This window comes from Pristis pectinata, chromosome 30 (genome assembly GCF_009764475.1).
Source record: "Pristis pectinata isolate sPriPec2 chromosome 30, sPriPec2.1.pri, whole genome shotgun sequence".
Lineage (NCBI taxonomy): Eukaryota > Metazoa > Chordata > Chondrichthyes > Rhinopristiformes > Pristidae > Pristis > Pristis pectinata.
The window spans coordinates 13191005-13217175 of NC_067434.1; the positions used below are offsets into that span (position 1 = coordinate 13191005).

Consider the following 26171-nt stretch of genomic DNA (forward strand, 5'->3'; position numbering starts at 1 on the left):
TGGGGAGCAAACATGTCAACTTCCTGGCTTGTACACTCAGTGCCTTTGTACATGAGTCAGCAGGGGAGCAGCAAGACTTTGTTTACTTACTTGAATAAAACCCAACACACATCTTGGAATTTCTGACCAGTTTTCTGCCTTGTGATTATGCGAGGAATACAATTCCTCCCCAATCTTCACAGCTTCACTCCAATTTCCAGTTTGTTTCTACCTTAACATCTGAAGTTTGAAGACTGCTTACATACATGGTTTTATCTTGTCTCCCTGCTATCTGAGACCCTTGGTTCAATACTATATATATCTCAATGATGCACATGCAAGAAAACATTTGGAATCAAATTCACCGCACTTTGCATCAGCACTTGGTGCTGTGCAGACACAACTCCTGTCTGTCCTTTCTGCACAATTTCTTCGGCTTATCTCATGAACACCTTGATTTAGCAAATTCGGAGCGGAGCCAGCAACCAGCAACTAGGTATTCCAGCAGATTATTTTTTTTAAAGGTATGTCACTGCAAACATCTTTATATTATAAGATAGTGTTGGGTGGTCTGTCAGTGACTAGATCTCCCTGGATTTGTTATAAGGGGTAATGGATCTCTGGTTCAAAGCTTTATATGGTTGACTTACTATAAGGGCAATAACTTCTCTCTAAATATCTTTGTTATAGAAATGTTTGTCTGCAGAAAACAGAAATACGACTGAACTTTTTATTTACTCTATGCACTCCCTGTTGTGCATACAATATATGCCCAATATATCAAGATTAGAACAGTTGTGTTTCTTAAAATCAATAATTTTGAAGCAGTTAATGAGAATTAAACTAAATGTGCTTGCTTTCTACAGTCGTTAGTGTGCACTAATCGGAAACCTTCCCCCAGGTTCAATGTCATTGCCAATGTGTGTACTTTCTCTTCCTCACTGTTCAGTGGCAAGAAAGGATAGACCCCATTGACCATGCCGTTAGCTGGAACCCCCGCACCCTCCAAGAGGAAAAAGGCATCGAGAATCATCACAAAAACGATGAAGGATGGTAGGTCCAACACTTGAGAACCTCCACACACACTTGGATCTCAGCTTTCCCGATAAAGATTCTGGGCTCTCCCAAAAAAAGCTGGAGCGGTTACTCCGATTACAGGGTCATTTAACCTGCTGTTAGTATTTACCCGCAGCTGATTTCTAACGCGGTCAACTGTGAAATGGAGGCGTTGTGACTAATGATTATTTGTAGCTAATCTAGAAAACGTGGCCTTTTAATGTTTAAGTGTGGAGTTTTGCAGGCTGCATATTATTAATAAACTCCCTATCCTTCCCCTAGTTTTTTTTAAAGCCATCACTGGTTGGTCCATTTACCAACTATGCCTCCTGTAATTTTATAAAACTTGCGCAGAGCCAGATGTCTGTCCTCTCCTCCTTTGAGTACATGTCAGTCTCCTGAGCTGCCGAACACAAACAGCTGAGGGTGTGTGTGATTTACCGAGTGCAACGTGTCTAATATTTGCCGCGCTTGCCTGTAACCGCAGCCTCGAAGGCGAGAGGAATTGGCGAGGGTGCAGTTCATTAAATCACCAGCTCCAAGGTGGGTCTCACAGTCGCTGCCCCTCGGATAACGGTTTCAAAACCATTCTCTGCACAGCCGGAGCCGAGATTAACCTCGGGAAGAAGATCAGCATCCCCCGGGATGTGATGTTGGAGGAACTGTCACTGCTGAAGAATAAAGGATCCCAGATGTTTAAAGAGCGGCAGCGCAGGGTCGAGAGATTCATCTATGAGTCACACCCCGACGTCTTTAACCCAGATTCGATGGTATGCATTTCTTCCTTCAGGATGTTATCCAGTTAAAATTCAGATTCACACACAACCAACAATCCTGCCTCAGAACAAACATTGGAGACTACATTTTCCCACTCTATTTAACTCACCTCCCCACTCCCCATTTCCCTTGAACTATCGTCTATTGGCTGACACTGAACGTCCACCACTTGAGTTAAAAGGAATCCCAACAAAACATGTGGTAATTGATATTCAGTTGTAGAGGGACCGCAAGTTGTTCACCTCATCTCCGGCTAAATCGCCGCCTTCTCCCAGTTATACATGTGTCTTCACCTTTGCTTCCTCGAAAACTAATCTGAACACAGGCGTCGAACTGGCTGAACTGCTCATCCCCAGCTCAGACCTCACCACATCAGGCACTGTTGGGCCAAGTCCCCTTCTGTCCCATAGCATCACTGAATGAGATCTTCTCACTTCCTTCCTCCGCTGTTAAGGTCCTCCTCGAATGATTGGCCACTGGTCCTGCCAATCACACCTCTGACAAGAGGGATGAAGTCCCAATTTCACCAAGATGAATCCCCACTTTTCATTCCACACCTTCCCATTCCTCTGTCTGACCAAGCAGGATCCCACTCAATCCCGAATCCGGATCACTCTACATTGTCACTTCCATCTCCCCAATGCACCAATTAATCCCATACCATCCAGAAAACCAGTCTTCTGCTCTCTTCCTCCATTCTGACTAAACTTCTGACTGTACAACGTTCTCTTCCAGATGACCATGCTGTTATGGTAAGTGGTTCCATCTCCCTTATAAAACCAACATGATCATCTTCAACTTTAAAATATACATCTGCAATCTCTCCATGAAACCTTTTGTCTCAACTCAGACCCCCCTTTCCTCTCCAAAGGAATGAGCTGTTATGTCCCAAATCATTGATGTTCCTTCTGCAACATCCTGACTGAAGATCTCCAGTCAGATTTCTGTTCCTCCCACTAAAATGAGCCTAACCAAAGACATGGATGACCTTCTCTGAAAATGTGAGTGTGCTGCATTAACCTCATTCTCCTTAACCCCCCCCCCCCAAAACCTCTGACATAGCCAATCACATGCTTCTCTTCCAAAGTTCCTCATCACCTTATAGGAACATGCCTCAAATGGTTCTACCCTTAAAAGCGTTCATGAGATGCTTTCCTTTCTTAGTTGAGGTATAGAATATAAGAGCAAAGAGGTAATGGTAGACTTTTACACAACACTATTTAGACCATAGCTTGAGTACTGCCCACAGTTCTGGTCACTCCATTACAGGGAAGCAGCGATGCACTGGAGATGATGCAGTGGATAATTATAGGATGGAAATGTATCACCGTGAGGATAGATTGGATAAGCTAAGATTGTTTTCTTTGAAGCAGGAAAGGCTGAAGGGAGATGATCGAGGTGTACAAAATCATGAGGGATCTAGGTAGAGTAAACAGGAAGAACTCATTTCCCTTAGCTGAAGGGTAATTCCAGGGATCATGAATTTATAATAACTTGCTGAAGGATTAGAAGTGAGATGGGGGTAGGTGGATCTAGAAGCCTGAAACTCACTTCCTGAAAGTGTGGTGGAGGTGAAAGCTCTCATCATATTTAAAATGTACCTGGATGTATAATTGGAGCCATGACCTGCAGGGCTACAGAGCTAGTGCTGGAGAGTAGGATTCAACTGCTTAGCTCTTTTTTTAACCATCACAGACACAATGGGCCAAATGGTCTCATTCTGCATCCTAAACTTTCTATGAATTATCTGATTGACGCTTAAGCATTTCCAGTAATGGTTTCTTGAGCTTGCACCATTGCTTCTGAAGTTCCCTGGGGATCCACCCTTCCCTTCCTCCTCTTCTTTGTCCATCTGCTGTAACCTGACATTGATTTTAGTTGGAATGGCATCACCTCCCAGATCTATTTCTCCCACACCTCTCTTGATCATTTGCTGCCTCTGTGGAATCAAACTGTTGACCAACATCCAATGTAGGATGAGTTCAAATTTCATCCAACTAAGCCCTTGGAAAACCACAGTAATTCCTTTGGCTTCTGTCACTGATTCTAATTCCGTCTTTCACCGAAGTCTTATGTTGAATCAGACCACTTGCAACTCCAAATTCATTCCCAGCCAGTTACAGGTCAAAACATAATGTACAGAAAGGATTGTGGGACAGGGCTTATGCTGGCAGAGAAGGTGTATTGAAGTATTGAAAATGGAAAAAGACAGTTAATTGGAAACTAAGAGTGTTGAAGGCGGTAGAGCTGGATTTCCCAAATAATGACTATAGGCATGAGACATGTGTAATGAGAAGGAGACACAAGGGATTGCAGATGCTCTAAGCTGGGAGAACTTAGTGGGTCAGGCATTATCTGTGGACAGAATCTGTGGAGGCTTCAGACCCTTCATCTGGAAATGAAGGGTCTCAACCCGAAATGTTGACTGTCCATTTCCCTGCCCAGATGCTGCCTGACCCATTATGTACAGTGGGGATCTGCTTTATACTGCCACACATCCAGTGCTATGGTAGTAGACGACATGTTGAATTCTGCAATGAAGTCAATTCCCTGTCCCAATACATTAACACTATTTTAGTGTCCTAATTACAATATCTGACAGTCTCTGAGGCTATTTGTTCTGCACATTCGTTTAGTTTGTTCCAATGAGACAAAAAGAGAGAAGACAAAAGGAGATATTTCCTGAAACCCACTAGGAATTGCTAAGTAACTCGCTATCTCAGGCCTCCATCTGGATATCCCTTTTCTTATCTGTTTTTTCATCTATTCTGTCCTCAGTCTGACAATCTCAGTCTTTCATCCCCTCCACCCCCCCCCCCCCCCCCCATCTATCCAAAACGTTCTTCCAGACTGGTGCTATTTATCTTTCCTCATCAGAGTTAATCGTTCATTGGATTTTCTCAAGGGATTCTGGTTGAATTCTTCCTCCTGATGCTACATCTCCAGTACTTGGCTAACATTTGACTTGGCTTCAGGTTATTTATTGACCTTTCAATCTAAAGTCTCATTATTGTTGTTGACTTCTCTTGTTTTCTTTCCTAACCGATGAAAAGTCAAGTTTATTACTATTGAGAATCTGCAAAAATTCACATTTCTCCCGAGTAACTGTTTAACATCACTGCTCAATCAATGATTCCCAACTTTGGATGGTGTTTTTGGGTAATGTATTTTTATTATATGGTCCTCCAAAAAAGATACATTTAAATGCATTTTACAGTGCAAAATCACAGAAATATTTCTCCCATAATTAAAGAAAATGTTGTATTTTTCAATTGGATTGAAATTTCCATAGATGGGTTGATATTCAGAGAGACCTCCCTTTGAGATGATGAAGACATTGAAATAAAATGAACATAATATCAAAGTAATGATTTATGGTAGAAATCTACCTATCCATACAGAATGGATTTTGTGCTATGCATGATATGGAATACTTTAAAATGAGGTTTGGAAAGAGTAATAAAATGTTCTAAAATAAGGTGTTGATTAGTTAGTGTGGCCCAATAATGATTCATAGTGCATGAGCATTCTAACAGATCCAATCCAAATATAAGAGATTAGAAACTAATTCCGAAACAGGGTCAAAAAAGAGCAAAAAATGTAAAACCTGAAAAAGCAGCAACAAGAGAAATTGGAAGAAAAGTATAATCAATGAAAATTGTGAGCAAATAGTAAACCTATCATCACAATGTGGGCTCTGTGTGCATAAGGCAATTATATATGATCTTCGATGACAGAGACACTGTCCCAAGGCAGACTGAGTGAATACATAATTAAATGACTCCTTAGTTTATGCAGAACCTGACATCCTATGCCTGATATACATTGCACCTGATTTTAAGCCACATTGAATGTTCTGCATGCCCACTTTACACTATGCCAGCTCTTGCCCCAATTGAAACCATGCCAGATCCACACACTGTCTGATTTAATCAGTGTCTGATTTACACGGAGCCTCATTTTCACCCCAATCCAATTTACATTACACCCATTTTCTTTTCTGTTCAAGTTGATGTATAAATTAATTTTATCACCATATTGGGTTTTGGTGCATCTATAATTAAACTGTAATTTAAGATGCATCCCTTGTCTGGAAAAGATCTGGGTGCTGGAAATCTAATGATGGAGAATCAAAAACAACTAGAGAAAGTGACATCACGAGAACAACAGATGGAAGCCAGCACTGTTTCAACAGGTCCGCAACAGGTCCCCACCTTTAAAAAGTGTGAACTAACAGATTAGACTGCAATCTGGAGTTGGCAGGTTTGCAGTAAATCATTGCGTTGGAAAGTGGATAGGAGGGGAGGGAGTTGTAGAGCTAGAGTGACAGAGAATTCCGTTGTAAAGGGAACAGATAGGTGTTTCTGCAGCTGCAGACTTGACTGCAGGATGGCACGTTTCCTCTCTGATGCTAGTGTCAAGGATGTCAAGGAACAACTGCAGAACATCTTGAAAGGAGATGGTGAAAGCCAGTGGTGGTGGTACACATCAGTACCAATGACATAGGTGAGAAAAAGGAATGCAGTCCTGCAAGACAAATTTAAGGAGTCAGAAGATAAATTTGAAAAGCAGGATCTGAAAAGTAGTACAGGAACAAGAGAATAGACGGGAAGAATGCATGCTGAAGAAATGGTGTAAGATGGAGGGATTTAGTTTCCTGGGACACTGGAACCAGTTCTGGGAAGGATGGGACCTGTAGAAGTGGTTTGGCTTACATCCAGGAAGGACTGATGTCCAGGTGGGGTTGTTTGCTGGTGCTATTGGGGAGGGTTTAACTATCGTGGCAGGGGAATGGGAACCTAAGCAAGATGACCAGGGAGAGAGAAATAAGAACAGAAATGGAAAAACACTGGAATGCAAAAGCAGAAGTAGGGAAATCAAGGACGAGAGGCAAATAGGGCCACAGTACAGGTAAGACGATCAAAAACAACAAAAAGGCAAGCCTAAAGGCCTTGTATCAATGCATGAAGCATTTGTAATAAGGTAGATGAACTAACATTGCAAATGGAGGTGAAGGGGTATGATCTGATAACCTTCATGAAGACATCCTTGATAGGGGGGGGGGTCAAAGCTGGGAACTGAATGTTCAGAGATGTGTGACATTTAACAAGGATAGGCAGGAAGGAAAAGGTAATGGGTAGCACTGTTAATAAAACATGACATACCTGTAGGTATATTTGTGACAGTTGATCTAGGCTCAGAAGATGTTGAGTTCATCTGGGTGGAGGTAAAAAGCAACAAGGGAAAGAAAACCTTGGTAGCAGTAGTGTATAGACCCCCAAACAGTAAACAGTGACCACACTTTAGGAAAGGGTATAATCAATAAATTATGGATGTTGGGGCGGGGGGGGGGGGGCGGGGGGAGGTTGAGAGCTGTAAAAAGAGTAGTGCAATAATCATGGAAAACTTTAATCAATTAATGAAGTTGGAAAAACTGGCTATGAGAATGAGTTCCTGGCGTGAATTCAGGGTGGATTTCTAGAGCAATACATCATGGAGCCAAATAAGGTACAGGCTTTCTTGGATCTAATGGTGGGTAATAAGGCAGGTTTTTACCAAATGGCCTCAAAGTAAAAGATCTCCTAGGAAGTAGTGGTCATGGTATGATAATATTTTGTATTTAACTTGAGAGGGAGAAACTTGGGTCAGAAACAGTTGTGTTTAACTTAAATAAAGGGAATTACGGTATAATGAATAAGGATATAGTGGGCTAAAGTGGACTGGGCAGATAGATTAGCAAGAAAAACAGTAGACAAGTAATGGCAAATGTGTAAGGAAGTAACACTCAGCAAAATTGTATCCCAGTAAGGAGAAAAAATTCCAAAGAAGGGATAATCCAACCAAGGCTAACCAAGGAATTTAAGGAAGGTATTAAAAGAAAAAAAAACATAAAGAGGCATAAGTCAGCAGTGGACCCGAAGACTGGGGTAAATTCTGCATCTGGCAAAGAATGACCATAATAATAATAAAATCAGAGGAAATAACTATGAGGGCAAACAGGTGAGGAATGTAAAAGTAGATAATGAGTTTCTTTCAGTATATATAAAGGAAGAGAGGTGTCCATGTGAACGTTCGGTCCCTGAAGAATGAGGCTGGTGAAAGAGTTATGAGGATAAAGGAAATAGCAGAGGAGTTAAACAGAGATGTTTCATCCATCTTTATAGTGGAAGGTATTACAAACATCCAACCATTACTGAATGATGATGGGGAAGAATTAAATACTGTAACCATCACAAGAGATTTAGTATCAGGCAAACTAATGGGAGTGAAAGATTGATAAGTCTGCTGGGCCAAGTGTCTTGGATCCAAGAATCCTAAAAGAAGTAGCTACTGACGTAATGGATGCATTAATTATATCTTCCAAAAGTCCTTACATTCCAAAGAAGTGTCAGAGGATTGGAAAACTGTTAATGTGACACCCTTACTCCAAAAGGGAGACAAAAAGTGAATGAGTACAGGTTGATAAGTTTAACATCTATCATTGGAAAAACATTAGAATTATTAAGGAAGTGATAGAGAATCATAATCTAATTAAGCAGAGTTAGCATGGCTTCATGAATGGGAAATCATGTCTGACAAATTTATTTTGAGGAGGACTCAGTCAGAGTGGATCAAGGGAAACTGGTAGATGTATTATATTTGGATTTCTAGAAGACTTTCAACAAAGTGCCTCACAAAAATTTAGGTTAGAAGAGCCCACAGTATTGAAGGTAACATACTGGCATGGATAAAAGATTAGCAAACAGGCAGGAAGCAGTGAGTAGGGATAAAGGGGGGTCATTTTCAGATTGTTAACTTGTGACTAGCAGGTACCACAGGAATCGATGCTGGCACTGTAACTGTTTATGTAAATTCATTAATGCCTAGGAGCAAGGAAGTGAATGTATGATGGCCAAGTTTGTGGATGACACAAAAATATTTGGGAAGGCAAGTTACAAGAATACAATTTACTTAATATTGAAAAGATAGGTGAGAGGGCAATATGTTGGCAAGTGGACAATAATGTGGAAAAATGTGATGGTTTTCATTTTGGAAATAAGATCCGTGGATGGTATCATTTAAATGGATAAAAATCGCAGAAAGCTGCATCATAGATTTGGGAGTCCCTATGTACAAAACTAGAAAGCCAGCACAAAGTGTGGCAGGTAATAGGGAGTGCTAATGGAATGTTGGCTCTTACATCATGAGGGTTGAAATATTAAAGTAGGGAAGTCTTACTGCAACTGTGAAAGTCACTAGTGCATTCACATCTAGAGTAGTGTGGACAATTTTGGCCTCTGTGTTGTCCAACAAGGAAAAAGGTTACAGATTGGGATTCTATTCATTGGATTTGAGAAGAATGAGAGAGGATCTTATTGAAACATGCAAGATTACTAGGGAAATAGGCAGGTAATTGCTGAGAGGATGTTTTTTCTCAAGGGGGATTATGTGAAGCAGAAGTCATTGTCTCAGAGTAAGGAGGAGCTGATATAAGACAGAGATGAGGAAGAGTTTCTTCTCTCACAGGGGTTTGAGTCTTTAGAATTTCTTACCACAGAGAGCTGTGGGCAGATGTCTAATCAATAAAGGAATCAAGGGTTGGGGGAAATGGTAGGCAAGTAGTATTGAGGAATGTTAGATTAGCCATGAACCAGTTGAATAGCAGAACAGGTTTGAGGGGCTGAATGGCCTATCACATGTTCCTACTTCTTATGGTCTCCTGATCTGATGGAAGGTTACAGATCTGAGAAAGAGATTAGAAATTGACTGGTTAGATCCTACGTGAATATCTTCAAAGAACCATTCCTTCTTTTGTCATTTTTTCCGAAGTTCAATGGTTTTGAATTGGAATAATGGGTAAACACTAAATGTATTGACCTGAAATTCCATTGCTGTTCAGAATAAATGGGCCAATATCCTTATTAGAGAGAGGAATCGTAGACCAATGCTTTTAGCATTGATCCGATGATCTCCTATTTCAAGCCCAGTAATGCCGATAGGAAATACTCAGACCAAATAAAAGTTCAAATTCAGTATATAGGACAGAATAAACAGAATATGAAAATAAATAAGAATATGAACAGGAAGTACAACAAAAATTGAGAAAATTGCATTGGTTTGAAACAGAAGTAAACCAGAATCAGTGGGGCTACGATTCCTCTATAATTAGCAGATACCAGACTGACAGGCAAGATCAATGCTATCCACTGGGTCATTGCTGTATGGTTAATTACAGATTAATTTATGGTCATTGGGGCATCTCCAAATATCTGTGTTGCTATGTACTTGCAACCTATAGCAAAGGCCAAATTATTTTATGCTTTGCTTTGCAGAAACTATTAAAATCACACTGCATGTAGCTTTAGCCATATATCAGGATTAGTGATGTTAAACAAATTGTGCTTAATAATAAAAATGCCGGACCTGGGGTGACACCCTTGCCCAAAGAATTCTTGTGTCTTTTAATCAGGAATCTTGGTGCTTGATGAGAGGATGACTGGGATAGGGCTAAGGGCACATTCTAAATGAGCTCTCCGTCTGGCTGTTGTAGGGAAAAAACAAGGGGAATAAACTGATAAGGTGAGCAGGGCACAATAAGTGCAGAATTAATGACTTGGAGGGAAGGCCTGTTACTAAAAACATGTTAGCAGATTAGATATGCACCTCATCTGTCACCAAGACCATTGGCAACGCTAAATGTATTGCATTTGTAAGAGAATCTGGAAGAGCAGGTGAATAGACCAGAAATAAAAATGTAATAAGTGCCTCAGTTCACCTTTAGTGTTAAAACAGAGTAATGCAGAAGAGAAACCTTAATGTGCAGATTTACAGATTACCAATGCTGGTATCATGTAGATTAGGCCATGGAAAAAGAATCCTCAGTTATCTATCCAGACCATTGAACAGAAAAGTGAGGAAGCAATGTGGAACTCCTACAGGATGGTAATTAATTCATAGTCAGTGAACTCATTACAGCACTGGGTGATGCCATGCAGAAAGGATGAAATATTATTGGATCCATGAGCATCCTATTAGGATTGATGAGGTTGGTTTGGGAGACTGGGATTATTCAGGGTGGGTTAGTAAAGGGTACAAGGAGAGAACTGAAGAAAATGTATCTGATGATGGAAAATATTTTAATCCAACGGACCATGTAATTTGTTTCCTGCTCATTGCTCAATTATATCTGATTGAAAGGAGAAGATACCAATATGCAACAGTGTGGTTTGAGGAGACGATAGGATAATGGCATTGGGTTAATTAGAACTCGATGGAAGAACATTTCTAAAAGGATTAAGTAACATGAGGATGCTGAAGAGCTGAATAAAACAAAGAACTTAGCTAATGGAAGGCTGTAAGGAAAATCTGGTGGGGAGAGATATCCTGGTTGGTGTGTGATTTGAACATTGGGGGATTACTTTGAAAGCAAAGCATCGCCTCACACTATTGCTCTGCAACGTTCCCTGCTCTTTTTCTGCACTTTATTTGCCCACCACATCCCTGTAATCCCACAACACTCCCACAGCTGGTAATACAATAAAGCCTTGTTCGGCTTTGATAGGAGTTGAACCACAAGACCTGAAACCAATTTCAATTCCAACCAACCAGAATCCCAATCTCCTCACCTCTGAACCTTGTTTATAATTAAGTTTAATAAGTTTCATGTTTTTTTTATCCCCTATTTTAATTTTCTAGGACAACTTCCAGAAATTCCTCCCTGGCTCTGGTGTTGTGCTGAAGACTGGGCCAGGTGGTGTCCAGGTAATTGGAGAGATGTACTCCAAATTCCAAAGTGGCTACAGCCAGTATGGAACACATTCAAAGGGCACAGCACCAGCACCTCACCCCAAACCTCAGCATCTTGCCGCTGTCTCTGGGATCATTGGGAAACAAGGAAGTGGCCAAGGAGGAGGCAGTGGAGGGGCTGGAGGTCCAGAGGGAAGTGTGGTTCAGGGTAAGCACGTGAATGAGGTTGACCCTTCCGAAACTGAACAGTCTTTGCAGAACTTACTGAGCAGAGAGGATCAAAGCTTGCACTTGAGCAGTGTCAGTAAACATCTGAGTTACTCTGAAGCAGTTCATCTGTCAGAGAGTTAGCAATTCCATCTCATGATGCAAGTTTGGATGGTAGGACAGGATGGATGGGGTCAAGGAGTCAGTAGGCAATTGAGAGGAAAACAAGGGGTGGTTTTGTTGAGTCCTGGCGTGAGAGCGTCCAATCCGTCTCCACGATATACTAAAGATGTTTTAAGATTTTAACCTTTCTCCAAAGAGTCTCCATTCCAGTGACCCCACAGAGTCTAATGGAGGCTGGAAAATGCCAATGAGAATTAGACACCATGCATTCTGAATACTGGAATGAAGTTTACATTTTACACAGTTAACAAAGCTGCCAAGAAGATAAAAATCTTAACTAATTTGGAAGTAGTTTTAACTTGTGTGAAGATCAGGCACTAAGTTAGTTAAGACTGTATATGTAAAACCCACAAAACAGCTACAGTAATGTTAACTCAGACCACTGTATGTAAAGGTGGGCAATGAGAGAGGATCTTATGGTGACATTTACAGCTTCAAAATCTTGAGACATTTTGCAGCCAAATAAGTTATTTTGGAATTTTTTCATTGTTATGAATGGATTGAACTGCTTCATAGATTTTCCAAATTGCACAATTCTTTTGCTGAGGATTTTCAGAGAATTTGTTATTTGCGAAGAATTTGGGAAAAGTGAAGCAATTCCTGTCCTTCAATAATTGGTAACAAAAAGCAAGTAAATCTTTCTTGGCATTCTTGGGATGTGAACAGCACTGACAATGGCACATTTATGATCCTGCCTAGCTGACAAGAAGACAATGATAGGTCTTCTCTTTGAGTCCTGGTGCTGAATATCACCCGTCACTGGGTCTTAAGCAAGATACTTGAGAATGCTTCTCATAAACTCCATATTTTGGCCATTGTTCTCACTCTCTGGAGAAAAGAGGCAGAAAATTCAACCTAAAGCTTTCTTATGATGATACTCAGTTGTAGTGCCCCCCCCACCCCCCACCACAGACAATTGACCTCAGTGACCAGGCCGACACTGCAAAGATTTGGCTCACAAGCAGCCAATGAAATTAGACATCAGGGCAGTGAAATAGCTTCAAGAGAGAATGAGTAAAAGAGGAGAAAATACAAGGAAATGAAAAATTCCACTTAGATATCTTCTAGAGGAGCAATGGAATAATTTTTTTAAGAAGAACCTTGAACTTCAGTAAAACAGTTGTGTCTCCTTTACCAACCAGTGTACAAGAGCAACACAAATTGAAAAGGTTATGCAAGTGAAAATTGGGAAGTTAATCAGCACTAATTTGGAAATAAAGTTTTCCTTAGATGTTGTCATGGCCGAGGTGCATACAAAGAAAGGTTTTTCTCTTACATTCTGTGATTGAACAGGGTGAACTTGAAAGAAGTGCAGCTTTAACAGAATGTTCTGTCAGGAGTTTGGTTAGCATGAGTACTTGTACAGAATGAAAAGGAGATGTTGCTCTATGCCTCCAATATGTGATGATTCATGCAAGCTTCAGGAAGTAAGTATTTACATTTTATCCACTGGTTATACCGATTAAACTGTTCTTGAAATAAAATGTAACAGACAAAAAGATAGATATGTAGCATTGACTCTCGTTACTGTTGCTCAGCTAATTAGTTAAAATCAAGTAAATAGAAACTTCAGCGAATTATATAAAATAAGATTTGATACTTCCATTGAGAAATAAATAGTTAACAAAAAATTATCCGTGTCTAACTAATGTTAAGAATAGCGTTAGTTCAAAATAAAAGGCTGATGATGTTGTCAAGAGTAGTAGTAAACCTGAGGATCTGGGCAGGAGGTAACAGTGAATGATAAAAAAAATGGAAAAGGAAGAAATAGATTATAAATTAGCCAAAAAATACCTTTAAAAATTGTAAGAGTTTTTAAACCAGTAAAAGGAAGAGAGTAACAACAATTGTTGAAGTTATAATGGGAAATGTCTGAGCATTAAGTAAATAATCTGTATTTATCTTCATGCAGAAGACACTTAAATGGAACAAAACTAAGGGTTTGGGAAAAATTAATATCACAAAAGAGAAGGCACAGAACAAAATAAGGGCAGTAAAACCAAACAAATCCTCTGCAGCTGATAAACTGCACCCCAGAGATTTTAAAAAGCTGGCTACAGAGGCAGCAGAATTATTGGTATCATTTCAAAATACCTTAGATTCTGGAACTGCCTCAGCAGATTAGAAGGTAGTAAATGAAATGCCTAATTTTAAGAAGGGAGAAAATATAGGGGGACTACAAACCTGTTCACCTGGCATATGTTGTCACCATAACACTGGAATCCATCGTTAAGGATGTAATTGGCATAACATAGATAGCGTTTTGACTGGACAGAATCAACATGCAAAAAAAAAGTCACATTCAGGTTGGCTGACTATTACCAGTAGGGTGCCACAGGGATGTGTGCTGGGCCCCTAGTTATTCACAATTAATGTCAAAAACTTGGGTGAAATATTGCATATCCTAAGTGGGAAATTGGACTGTGAGCAGCAGGCAAAATAGTTCTAAAGGAATACAGACAACTTACGTTAATAGTCCAGAACATTAAGTATAATGTGGAAAAATGTGCCGTGCAATCTAAAAACAGAGAAAACAATATTTTTCAATGGTGGGAAACTGATAAATTTTGGTATACAGAGAATATGCTGATTCATGATTGGAGAAAATAAACATGCAAACAATTAGGAAGGTAAGTGGTACGCTGGTATTTATTACGTTAGAATGCAAAAGTATTCTTTTGGTAAAATCTTATTTTGACAACTGTGTGCAGTTTTGGTCTTTGTACCTAAAGAAGGATATAGTGGCTTGGGAGTCAGTGCACAGTAGATTCACTGGATTGATTCCAGGAATGGTGGAGTTGAATTTTGAGGAAAGATCGAGTAAGATTGACTGTACTCAGGTGTTAAGAAGGATGAGATAATGACCTCAATGGGAAATTCATTCTGAGAAGGGATTGACATGGCAGATGTTGAGAGACAGTTTCCTCTACCTGGTGAAACTAGAATGAGGAGGCATATTCTTGGGATAAGGAATGGCCCATTTAGAACCGAGATTTCCATATACAGAGCCCAGTAATTTATTTCGGTATTGATGTTGAGAAACTTCAGGACTGAGATTGATAGGTTTCTGGACACAAAGAACATGGCTAGGGTGTGGGTGGGTCGTAGGAATGGGTTGGAGGGCCAGTGAACTGGAAATATGGACTTGAGGCACGGGATAAGCTACGATATTATTGATGGTGGAGCAGACCCGAGAGACTGTGTAGTTTACTCCTATATCAATTTCATGTTATATTCTTAGAAGCATAGAAAGGTATAAATGCAATTGAATTGTGTATAATCACATAAATAGTACTGGAAATCTTTGGTCTCTGCTTTCCTGGTGATCAGAACTAAATGAGCTGGAACGTTAGTATGACATCATGTCAATAATCCATGACTGTTCAGCCCCTCATTTTTTGCTGTGCTGTTTGCTCCCTGACAGGTGGAGGTGATGGTGGAAAGGGAGCTGGAGGAGGAGGCAAAAAACACACGTCGATAATCAAAACCTATGTGTCACCCTGGGAACAGGCCATGGGGAATGATCCAGAGCTGAAGTCCACCATGAGTCTTCACATGGAAACACCAGGTGCCGCACCCAAACTCCGTCCCTTCAAATGTTTCAACAGGTGAGGCTCCTGTCGTAAGGTGAACAGAAAATGTTAGAATTACATAGCCCAGGAAATGACTCTGAGGGAGATTCTTCACTTTCACTCTCTTGGTTGACTCTCTGTACAGTTACGTGCAATGAAGCCAAAGGAATGAGATCTGGAAAGTAGGGGCGGGAGAGGTGCTGGGGGAGGTGAAGTGTTACATTCGGGCAGGAAATCCACTCTGCTTGGAGTGAAAGTGAAAATTACACCACCTATCATATCTCCCCAGCTCACTCCACGTTATTCACACCGACATCTGCCACCATTTTACTAACTCCCTCAGCTTCTGATTTTCTTGGCACTTTCAAGAACCAATCAAATTCAATGGATTCACTTGTTAGTTAATGGATTTGCGATTAGTGTGTAAAAGAATTGTCATGGTGTTAGGATTAGATGAAATCCTCTTAAAAATGGTCAACCACACTTAAGCTTCTGGCAACCGGCTCCCTAGAAAAATAGTTCAAGGGAGCTTTACAGTTGTTTAGTCAACTAATATTATTGAGAGCAAAATTATATGTTCTATACTGGGAGAAATTTGGCACCAAACTGGTGACGATCAGTTCATCAATTTCACAAGGATTAATCACTTTGGACTGTTACTGAATGCTTCAAAGGGCTTCCAAGAATATTTGATAAATAGCACCATCTGTTGCTATTGACATTAAGGAGGAAGAATGTGAAATATTGGAAATTATAAGCATAATGAGAGGGAACAGCATCTTTAAAAGTGGATAAATCACCAGGCTTGGCTAAAATGTATCCCAGACTCTTAAAAGAAGCAAGGGAGGAAACGGCTTTATCATTTTCCAATCTTCCTTGGTTGGAGGCTTCAAGTTGGATAAATCAACATTTAGAGTAGCACAAGTTAATCAAAGGCAGTCAAAATAGATTTGTTAACAGTAGGTCATGTCTGAGTCTGACTAATTATGTTGAAATTTTTTGAGAAAGTAACAAGGTGTGGATAAGGATAGTAATTTTGACATAGTCTACTCATACTTTAGCAGTGGATTTGACCAAATCCTACTTGGCAGACTGATTAGATTGTAAAAGCCCATATGGTCTGAAGATTTATTTTCAGTGAGAGAAAGCAAACGGTATTAAAACTTTAGTGGAGCTCCGTAGCAGAAAGGTACCACAGGGTCCCTTTCTCTTTGTGACATACACTAATAACAAGGACTTAAATGTAAGAACCACAATTGAGAACTTTGTCAATGATACCAAAACTGGCAGTGTGGTTAATAGTGAAGAAGAAAATTCCAGCCAGCAGGGAAGTATCAATTGATACAAAAATGGCAAATTGAGTTCAGTCCAGAGTAGTGTGAGGTAATGCTTTTGAGCAGGGCCAACCAACTAAGGGACTATGCATCAAATAATAAAATACCAATAAGTATTGAGAAAAATTAGGATCTTAGAAATGCACATCCACAGATCTAAGGTAGTTAAGAAGACACTAGTGAAGCATATAGTGTGAGAGCAGAAAGGCCCTGCTAGAACTGAAAAAATTATTAGTTGGGCTACAGTGAGAGTATTATTCTGCTCATCACACTACAGGAAGGATATGATAGCACAAGAGAGGGTGCCAATTTGCAAAAGACCTGCGCTCCATCCATAACCGCGATCTGCATCTCCCCATTGCCAGTCACTTCAACTCCCCCTCCCACACTATCACTGATATGTCAGTCCTTGGCCTCCTCCACTGCCAGGAGAATTCCAAGTGCAAATTGGAGGAACAGCAACTCATTTTCCTTCTTGGAACCTTGCAGCCTAACGAGCATGAATATTGATTTCTCCCACTTTAAGTAATCCCCACCCCCAACCATACCTCTTCTTCCCTTTCCTAGCCTATCTCTCTTTCTTCTACCCCCCCTTTTTCTCTCCTTACCTTTGACCCATCCCCCAGTGGATCCTCTCCCCTCCTCCCCGCACCTATCACTATCTCTCACCTGCATCGACCCATCACTACCTTTTACCCACCCTGCCTCCCCTCTTTTGTCCACCTATCACTGCTCTGCTTTTCCCTCCTATATACTGGGCTTCCCCTTTTCCTATCTTCAGTCCTGAATAAGGGTCCTGACCTGAAACGTTGACCGCCTGTTTTTCTCCACGGATACTGCCTGGCCTGCTGAATTCCTCCAGCATCATAGTGTTTTTCATCTAGATTCCAGCATCTGCAGTCCTATGTTTCTCTAGTATTTCTGCTGATGAAATTTACAAGGATATGACCAAGCTATAGAATTATAATTATATGGAGAGACGGAACAGACTAGGGTTGTTTTCTTTGGAGCACAGGAGGCTGTGAGCCAATTTAATTGAGGTGTGAAAATTATCAGCACCAGAGACCCAGGTTCAATACCAACCTTGGTTGCTGTCTGTGTGGAGTTTTCATGTGACAGCATGGATTTTCACTGGGTGCTCCAAGTTTCCACCCACATCCCAAAGATGTGCAGATTGGGGGCAGTTAACTGACCTACCAATGCGTAGGTGAATGGTGGAATCTGGGAGAGAGTTGAAGAAAAAGTGGGGAGAATAAAAATAAATGGCATTAATGTAGGATCAGTGTAAAATGGGTGGTTGCTACTCAGTGTGGACTCACTGAGCTAAAGGCCCTATTTCCGTACTTATCTCTCTATAAAATGAAACTAGACAATGTGAACAGGGAGGACCTTCTCCCTTAGCAACACACAAAATGATGGTGGAACTCAGCAGGTCCGGCAGCTTCTATGGAGGGAAATGGACAGTTGACCTGCCCATCACCCACACCCTCTCTCTGGTTCCCCACCTCCTTCCCTTTATTCCATGGCCTACTGTCCTCTCCTATCAGATTCCATCTTGTTTAGCCCTTTGCCTCTTCCACCTATTACCTCCCACATTCTCATATCATTCCCACTTCCTCCCCTCCCCCACCTACCTACCCCCTCTCACCTGGATTCACCTATCACCTGCCAGCTCATGCTCCTCCCCCTCGCCCTACCCTTTTATTCTGGCTTCTGCCCTCTTTCCAATCCTGATGAGGGGTCTCAGCCTGAAATGTCCACTGTTCATTTCCCTTCGTAGATGCTGCCTGACCTGCTGAGTTCCTCCAGCATTTTGTGTGTTGCTCCAGATTTTCAGCTTCTGCAGTCTCTCTTGTGTGAACCTTCTCCCTTAGTTGTCAATAATAAAGAGGCATAGATTTAAGATAATTTAATAGAGCAGCGAGGAGCTAAGGAATGTATTTTTTTTGGGGGGGGGGTGTCTGGAACTCACTGCTTGAAACAATGATGGAGGCAGTCACATCACATTTAGAAGATACCAGTGAGCACAACTTTCTGTAACCTATCAGGTTGCAGACTGAGACCTGGGAAGTGGAAGTAAGCTGAACAACTATCTTGATTGTGGCCATGCTCATGATGGAGTGACTGCCTTCCTTCAGTGCCTTAAACTCTGAAAGACTAAAGTTTTGTTTTCTCTCTCTTCTTGATTTGAATCATTTGGTTCTTCCCAAATTCTATCAGAATTTGTCCTGGCACCAAAATGGTTGCTTAAAGAAATTGGAGAATTCCTTGAAGATTGATTTGTTACCTAGGGAACAGAAAGGGGAAAGGAGATTGAAACTGTCAGTTTAGCTCAGCCCACTTGATCCATGTTGCCTGACTGCACTGTTACCCAAAGGAATGAAGAAGTGATAAAGAGGAAGTACAATAGATATGCACAATGACTTCCAAAAGGCATTTCATAATTAACCACATCAGAATTAATCAGAAAACTGAAACTCATGTTTTTAAAGAGATAACATGGCCACGAAATTTACTTGAGATAGGAAATAGGGTTCAGGGTAATTAGATGCATTTCTACATGAAAAAAAATTGGATTGGGGTTTTCCAGGGATTAATATTGGCACCCATGCTTTATTTATTATTTGGGTACAGGGAGTTAAATTGCAAAGTTTGCAGTTGATATGAAACTTGGCAATGTGGTAAGTAGTGGGCCAACATTTGCAAATAAGTGTGAAATGGTTCTCTTTGGGAGGAGCAGTATAATCTGTGTGGTCCTCATTTGAGGGAATGCTTGATCAGGGGACCACAGGGTGAACAATATTTCTTTGAAGGTGGCAGGGCAAGATGATCAGGGTGGTTGGGAAAGTCCATGGAATACTTCCTTTGTAAACAACAGATATTGAATATAAAAACCAAGTTATGCTACACTTTTACACATTACTGATTAGGCCATAGCTGAATACTGGCCAAGTGCTCTGTGCAATCTTACAGGAATACTTTGCTGACTGGGAAAAAAATAAGTGACTGGTGGAGAAAGTTGGGCTCCTCAGCTTTTGGTGATACCTGGTACTCCGCTTTCGCCATTTTGTACTGTGTGTAACTTGCACTTTAGAGCTGGTTTTTATTTTGAACTGAGGCATATTTTCTGCACAATGCCTCTGTTAATTCTTAGGCAATAGGTGCACCAGTCGCAAATCCAGGCCAGCAATCACAATTAATGGTGCATTTGTTGAATCCTTTCTACATCCTTAATGCAACCTTGGAAAATTAGGTGTGGTTTGTCACTGATCCCCCATCACCCCAGCCTTCGCATGTATGGACAACTAAATTTATGCTTTTTTGTGGGAATCTGTAGTGTTGGAAGAAATACTGACAGCTACTACCAGTCTTTCATTGGCCCATTTCCAAGTCTGTTTTCAGGGGTATGTGTCTTTAACACTGATGCTCTTGTCATGTGACTTCTCCTGAGTATGAATGTGATTAATAGGCTGCAGATTTCATCAGGGTGTTAGTTGACCATACTCAGCCTGCCCTTCATTTCCTCCCTAGCTGTCTTTCTGACCTTCCCTAGCTGTCTTTCTGACCTTCCCACATTGAGGTAGAAATTTGTTCACATTTGTGTGCAGTGGATATGTGACGCACTAATGTTGGTGCATTTAACTGCTGAAGTCGATGCAACCAAATTTCAGGTGGAATTTAATATGGAAATGTTACTGCGTCATGTGTTTACCACATACAACTGAGAATGTTTTTTGCCCCTTTATAATTTTAGTTAATTTTACATGTGGAATGTGTAACTATTCCATCACCTCAACACGGACACATTGCTTAAGTAAAATTGACAAAAAGTTATAAACCGTCAGGAATATCCTACGAGACCAAAGTGTTCTTCATTGCATGTTCCTTGTTTCCATCAAAAGTTGGATCAAGAAAAGCAAATTGCAACACCCATCATAAATACTTAAGTTTCTTTATGCTGTGTGGCTTCGTTGCTCCAGCTCAAAGAACGTGCTGTAAAGCAAAAATAATTGTAGAATTCAAAAATAAACAATAAAGTATGTTTAAACCATACATATTCACATAACAGAGCACATTCATAGTACAAGGACCTTCAACCTACACATTTATACAGGACTTAGTCTGAGGAGATTGCTTTGTGCTTGGTTGGTTGTGGTGACAAATGTTAGTGAGACCCATAAAGCATCTTTAATTAATTTAAGTTCACTATGGGAAATATTATCAAGGAAAGCATAGTAACCTAACTTAAATGTTGTTGGTAATAGACCTGTTGTACAGCTCCAGTCTGGAGTAAACCATTGGCCTGATGAGAGAATTAGCCTCTTAAGGTCCATTGGCAGTCCATCGAAGCTAGAAACCTGCTATTGGCAGATGCTAGACTTTTCTACTTTTCATCCATACATATTACAAGATGAATTAGCTGAAGGATTAGACAGAAACTACTTCTGATGGTTGAGGAGTCTCAGACATAGACCGAAGAATTAGAGCTGGGGTGGGGTTAGGATACAGATCTATACAGAGAAGGTGGTAAAAAATTGCAACTGCCTGTTGATGCTAGGTCAGTTGTTAATTGATTAATAAATGTCTGTTAACCAAGGGTATTAAGGTTTGGGGGCAATGTCAATTATATGAGGATGTTGTCACAGGATAGCCCTGATATCATTGATTGGTGGACAAGCCTGAGAGGCTGAATGGCCTTCAGATCCAATGTATAGCTTAAAGAAGATTGAGATAGTTGGTGGAGGTCATTCCAAGAGAATCAGTAGATTGAAGGTGTGGGCAGTAGGGGGTGAAGGGGTGGGGTGGTGGACATTTTGTGTGCAGAAAATGCTTATGTCACAAGTCTTGTTGCTTATTAGTCTTCAAGCGACTGCCTAGTGGGCACAGTCCATAGCAGCTGTTTGGTTACAGAGACCAGCTGGCCAATAACCAGTCCACCCACTCTACTGGAAGATGATTAATGAGTGCAGGCTCAGAGAGACCAGTACCAACCTTGTAACCTCCAATAAATGTAAAGTAATGGAGACATGAAGGGACAGTTTTGCGCGTAACTGTCCAAAAGACGATGAGTTTCAATACTGCACTGCCAAAAGTCTCTAATATCTGTGTGACCTGATCAGTATTCTTAAATTAGAATGTTGCCCTGTGACTTGATATAGCTGTGTCATTGGATATGGTAGCTTAGTTTTGAAATCTGTCCACATTCTTCCAGTAGAGCTGCCTCACTCAGAGGACTTCAGTCTCCTTGGAGAATAAAATAAATATCAAATGCATTTTCTTCAGAAATGGCACATACTGAGAAGCTCTGGTGGTATAAGGTCAAGTAACTGGTTGAGCAATGCAATAATCTAAATGAACAATCCAGAGACATCGGTTCAGATCCCACCATAACAGTTGGGAAATTCAAATTCAGTTAAATAAAAAATCTGGAATTTTAAGGAAAAACAAGTCTTGGTAATGGAAGCATGGAATCACCATATTATTCCTAAAAACTTACTTCATTCACGGATGACCTTAGGAGGGAGATCTGCTGTGCTTACCCACTACAGCCAATGTGACTCCTGACCCACAGTAATGTGGCTAACTCATAATGGCCCACTGAAATGGCCCAGGAAGGCATTTAGTTGTATTAAATAACAGGTATTTAAAAACAGAATATGAATTGGACAAAGCAAAGTCACTCTCCATGTATTTCACCTTCCGATATCTTTCTCATGAGCATATGTGGACCTTTGGCTAAATTAGAAGAGCTGTGCCAATCTAGTCAAGCAAGAGCCTGGTGTTGTATTCACAAACTTGTTTCAGTGGATATCCAAGACTCCTCCATCACAGTCCCTGGGTACGTTCTGTCCCACAGTTCAGACCTAGCAGAGGTGGTGGCACAATGGTACATCTGTAGGAAGGAATGGCCGGGGGGGGGGGGGGGGTGGGTTCTTTAAAATTAGCTCCTTGTGGTATCAGGTCAACTGTAGACAAGGAAACTTCCTGCTGTTCTACCTTGGCTGAAGAATCAGTGCTCTTCTATATTGAGCAATATTTGAAAGCAACAAAGAGGATAGCAAGGTGACAGAATGTACTCTGGATGAGAACCTCAAATGTCTGAGAACACCAACACTGACTGAGCCCTGAGGAGCTGACACACCTGGCAGACTGGGTTTGCAGTAGGTGGTGAGTGAATCAAAATTAAGGATTTATACTAGGCCTTGTCGTAACCAGTCTATATGTTGGAGATGCATCTGTCCATGACAAAATTGTTAGGAGTGAACATCACATAAACCCTGTAGAGATAAGGCCCCTCCATTGTGCTGAATGGGGTAGATTTGGAACTGATCTATTAGTTCAAAGCTAGGCATCCCTGAGGTATTGTGGACAATCAGCAAAAGCACAATTGTATTTCACCATAAGTTCTAATCTTGTGACCCAGCACATTCCTCACACTACCGTTCTACCAATCAAGCCAGGGGTTCAGCCCTGGTTCAGTGAAGAAAGTAGAGGGGTGTGTCAGGAGCGGCACCAGTTGTACCTAAAAATGAAGAGCCAACATGGCGAAGCTGCAACATTAACAACATGCATGCCAACAGTAAAAGAAGCATGCAGCAGACATAGTTCCGTTGTCTTGCACACAACAGATCAACTCAATTCTCTGCAGTCCTGTCATAGCAATTGCGAAGGATAGTAAACCATTATACAGCTAATAGGGGAAAGAAGTTCCTAAAGATCCCATCTTCAATGACGGTGCAGCCTAGCATGTAAGAATAGGTCTGAAGCACTTCCAGCTATCTTCAGCCAGGTCCACCTCAGCTCAGTCCTGTCTCCAACATTATATAAGTCAGTCTTGAGCCAAACTAATTCACTCCAGATGAAATCATGAAATGACTGACTGATACAGCTAAGGCTATGGAACCAGATATACTGGTTGTAATCTTGAAGACTTGAGTTACAGAACTATCTGAGTCTCTAGGAAAGCTGTTCCATAAAGTTACAGCACTGTCATCAATCTGAATATGTGGGAAATTTCCCAGGTATGTTTTGTCCATAAAAAGCAGGAGAAATCCAATCCAATTACCATCAAATTAATCAATCTACTCTCAATCATCAAAGTAATAGAAGTTGTCACCAGTAGTGCAATCAGGCTTCCCTCACTCATCAATAGTATCTTCATTAATCACACAAAATGCTGGAGGAACTCAGCGGGTCAAGCAGCATTTATGGAGAGAAATGGACAGTCAAGCAGATGAAGGGTCTCAACTGAAATGTTGACTGTCCATTTCTCTCCATAGATACTGCCTAATCTGCTGAATTCCTCCAGCATTTTGTGTGTTGCTCCAGATTCCAGCATCTGCAGTCTCTTGTGTCACCAGTATGCTCATTAATGTTTAGTTTGGCTCCAGACCTCATAGCAGCCTTGATTCAATCATGGACCAGAGCTGAGTTCCAGAGGTGAGGAGAGAGGTTCTGCCCTTGACACCAATGTAGCACTTGACTGAGTGTGGCAACAAGATACCAAGGTAAAGCAGGTCAACTGGAATCAAAGGAAAATTCTCCAACATTTGGAGTCATACCTCACACAAAGGAAGGTAGCTATGGTTGTTGGAAGTTAATCATCTCAGTGCCATGATTCTAACAAGGCTGTATCTTGGGCCTTACTAATTTCAGGTGCTTCATCAATGACTTTCCTTCCATCATAGTCAGAAGTGGGGATGACTGTTGATGATTTTGCAATGTGTAACTTCATTTGCAACTCCTTAGAAAATGAAACAACCCAGACCTGGACAAAATTCAGGCATGTGCTGTTGAATGGGCAGTGCCATTTATGCCCTGGAAGTGCCAGGAAATGACCATCTCCAACATGGGGACAGCTTAGCCCTACCCTTGATGTCCGGTGACATTGCCATCACAGTCCCCCAGAGTCATCAGCCTGGGGTGGGGAGTCACCATTTACTAGAAATTCAACAGGACCAAATATTTCAGGTTGGATATCTTGTGGTGAGTGGATCCCAAAACCTTTCCACCATTTGTAAAATACAAGTCAGGTGCATTATGAAATATTCACCACTTGCATGGATGAGTGCTGCTTAATCAACACTGGATGGTATGGAGCTCCATACTGTCCAAGAAAATACAGCCTGTTTGATCGACAGATCATATGTAATCATTCTTTCCCTCCACCACTGGCATCGTCTTCAAAATACACTGCAATTATTCAGTTCAGCACCTTGCAAGTCCAGTACCTCATTAGCAATAATGACAGGTGCAGCATGTATTTAGGAATATTACCAAATCATAGACTATCCTGACTTGGAAATAGATTGCTATTCTTTCACTGTTACTGGAATCTAAATCTTTTAATTCTTTATCCAATAGTACAGTGGGAGTACTTTCACAATACAGCAAATCAAGATGGCTTACCATCCCTACTCAAGGGCAATTAGAGAAGATCAATAAATGCTGGTCTTGTCAGCAATGCCCACATTGTATGAATGGATAAAAGAAGTTGTGGACCATCTGATTCTTTACATGTTTAATTTCCATTGCTATTTTTGAATTTTTTGAGTTTAAATAACTTTGCACTTATTTACTCCAGGGCTATAATACAGCTGCAGGTTATTTGCCCCATTTGGTCTGTGTCAGTGTTTTATGTTCCATATGAGCATCCTCCCACTGTTCTTCCACCTATCCTATTAACATTTCTAATCGTTATTTGTTTCCTCGTGATAATCTTTGGTTAAAGTCAACAGGGGAGTTGCTGACTTGTTTCACATTTCAAATGACAAAAGAATAATGTTATAATTCCAAAAAGAGTGAAAGAAAGATCAGTAGTAAATTTAAAGAGCTGTCCAATAGAATAATTAAACTCAAACATGTTTAAAATCCTTTGCAGAACTGCTATGCCCTATGGAGGGTTTGAAAAGGCAGCGAAACTGATGACTTTTCAGCTCCCAGAATTTGAAGCAGCTCCTCCAGAACCTGAGCCGGTGCTTGTGTTCCACCAAGACATCAGCACTCGGCCTAACTTTAACAGGACCCCTCTGGGCTGGACTCCAACAAGCACAGATAATTTGGTTAACCTTGGAATAGATCTCGAGTTTAACGCTGAAACTGATGATCTGTAGAGGCCCTGGACAAGTGCCTTGAAACCATCTGTTTCCAGCACTCATTTGGCCTTTGCTCAGGAGCATTTGGAAAACATTGGATTAGAAGTGACACTTGGCTGTAATCATCACTGCATAAAATATGTATTCTTTAAAAGATGGTCGCTTCACCACCTCCCCCCCCCCCCATACATTATCAATACATTTTGTAACTTTACCGTAAACTGATCAAGAACAACTTTTGG

General features: G+C 40.9%; 1 protein-coding gene across 1 annotated transcript; it reads left to right on the top strand.

Annotated features, from left to right (window-relative positions):
• The first annotated feature begins 956 nt into the window (after positions 1 to 956).
• LOC127584574 (myozenin-1-like) lies at positions 957 to 25947 on the top strand. Its single transcript, XM_052041348.1, has 5 exons — positions 957 to 1032; positions 1636 to 1805; positions 11488 to 11746; positions 15353 to 15536; positions 25716 to 25947. The coding sequence occupies exons 1-5, from the start codon at positions 957 to 959 to the stop codon at positions 25945 to 25947; spliced, it is 921 nt and encodes a 306-aa protein (XP_051897308.1).
• The last annotated feature ends 224 nt before the right edge of the window (positions 25948 to 26171 follow it).

Bases quoted from the DNA above. Each gene is read 5' to 3' on its own strand.
- LOC127584574 (XM_052041348.1), top strand. From the start codon at position 957: ATGCCGTTAGCTGGAACCCCCGCACCCTCCAAGAGGAAAAAGGCATCG. The intron at 1,033-1,635 runs GTAGGTCCAACA...TTCTCTGCACAG, and splicing joins CACAAAAACGATGAAGGATG to CCGGAGCCGAGATTAACCTC. The intron at 11,747-15,352 runs GTAAGCACGTGA...GCTCCCTGACAG, and splicing joins AGAGGGAAGTGTGGTTCAGG to GTGGAGGTGATGGTGGAAAG.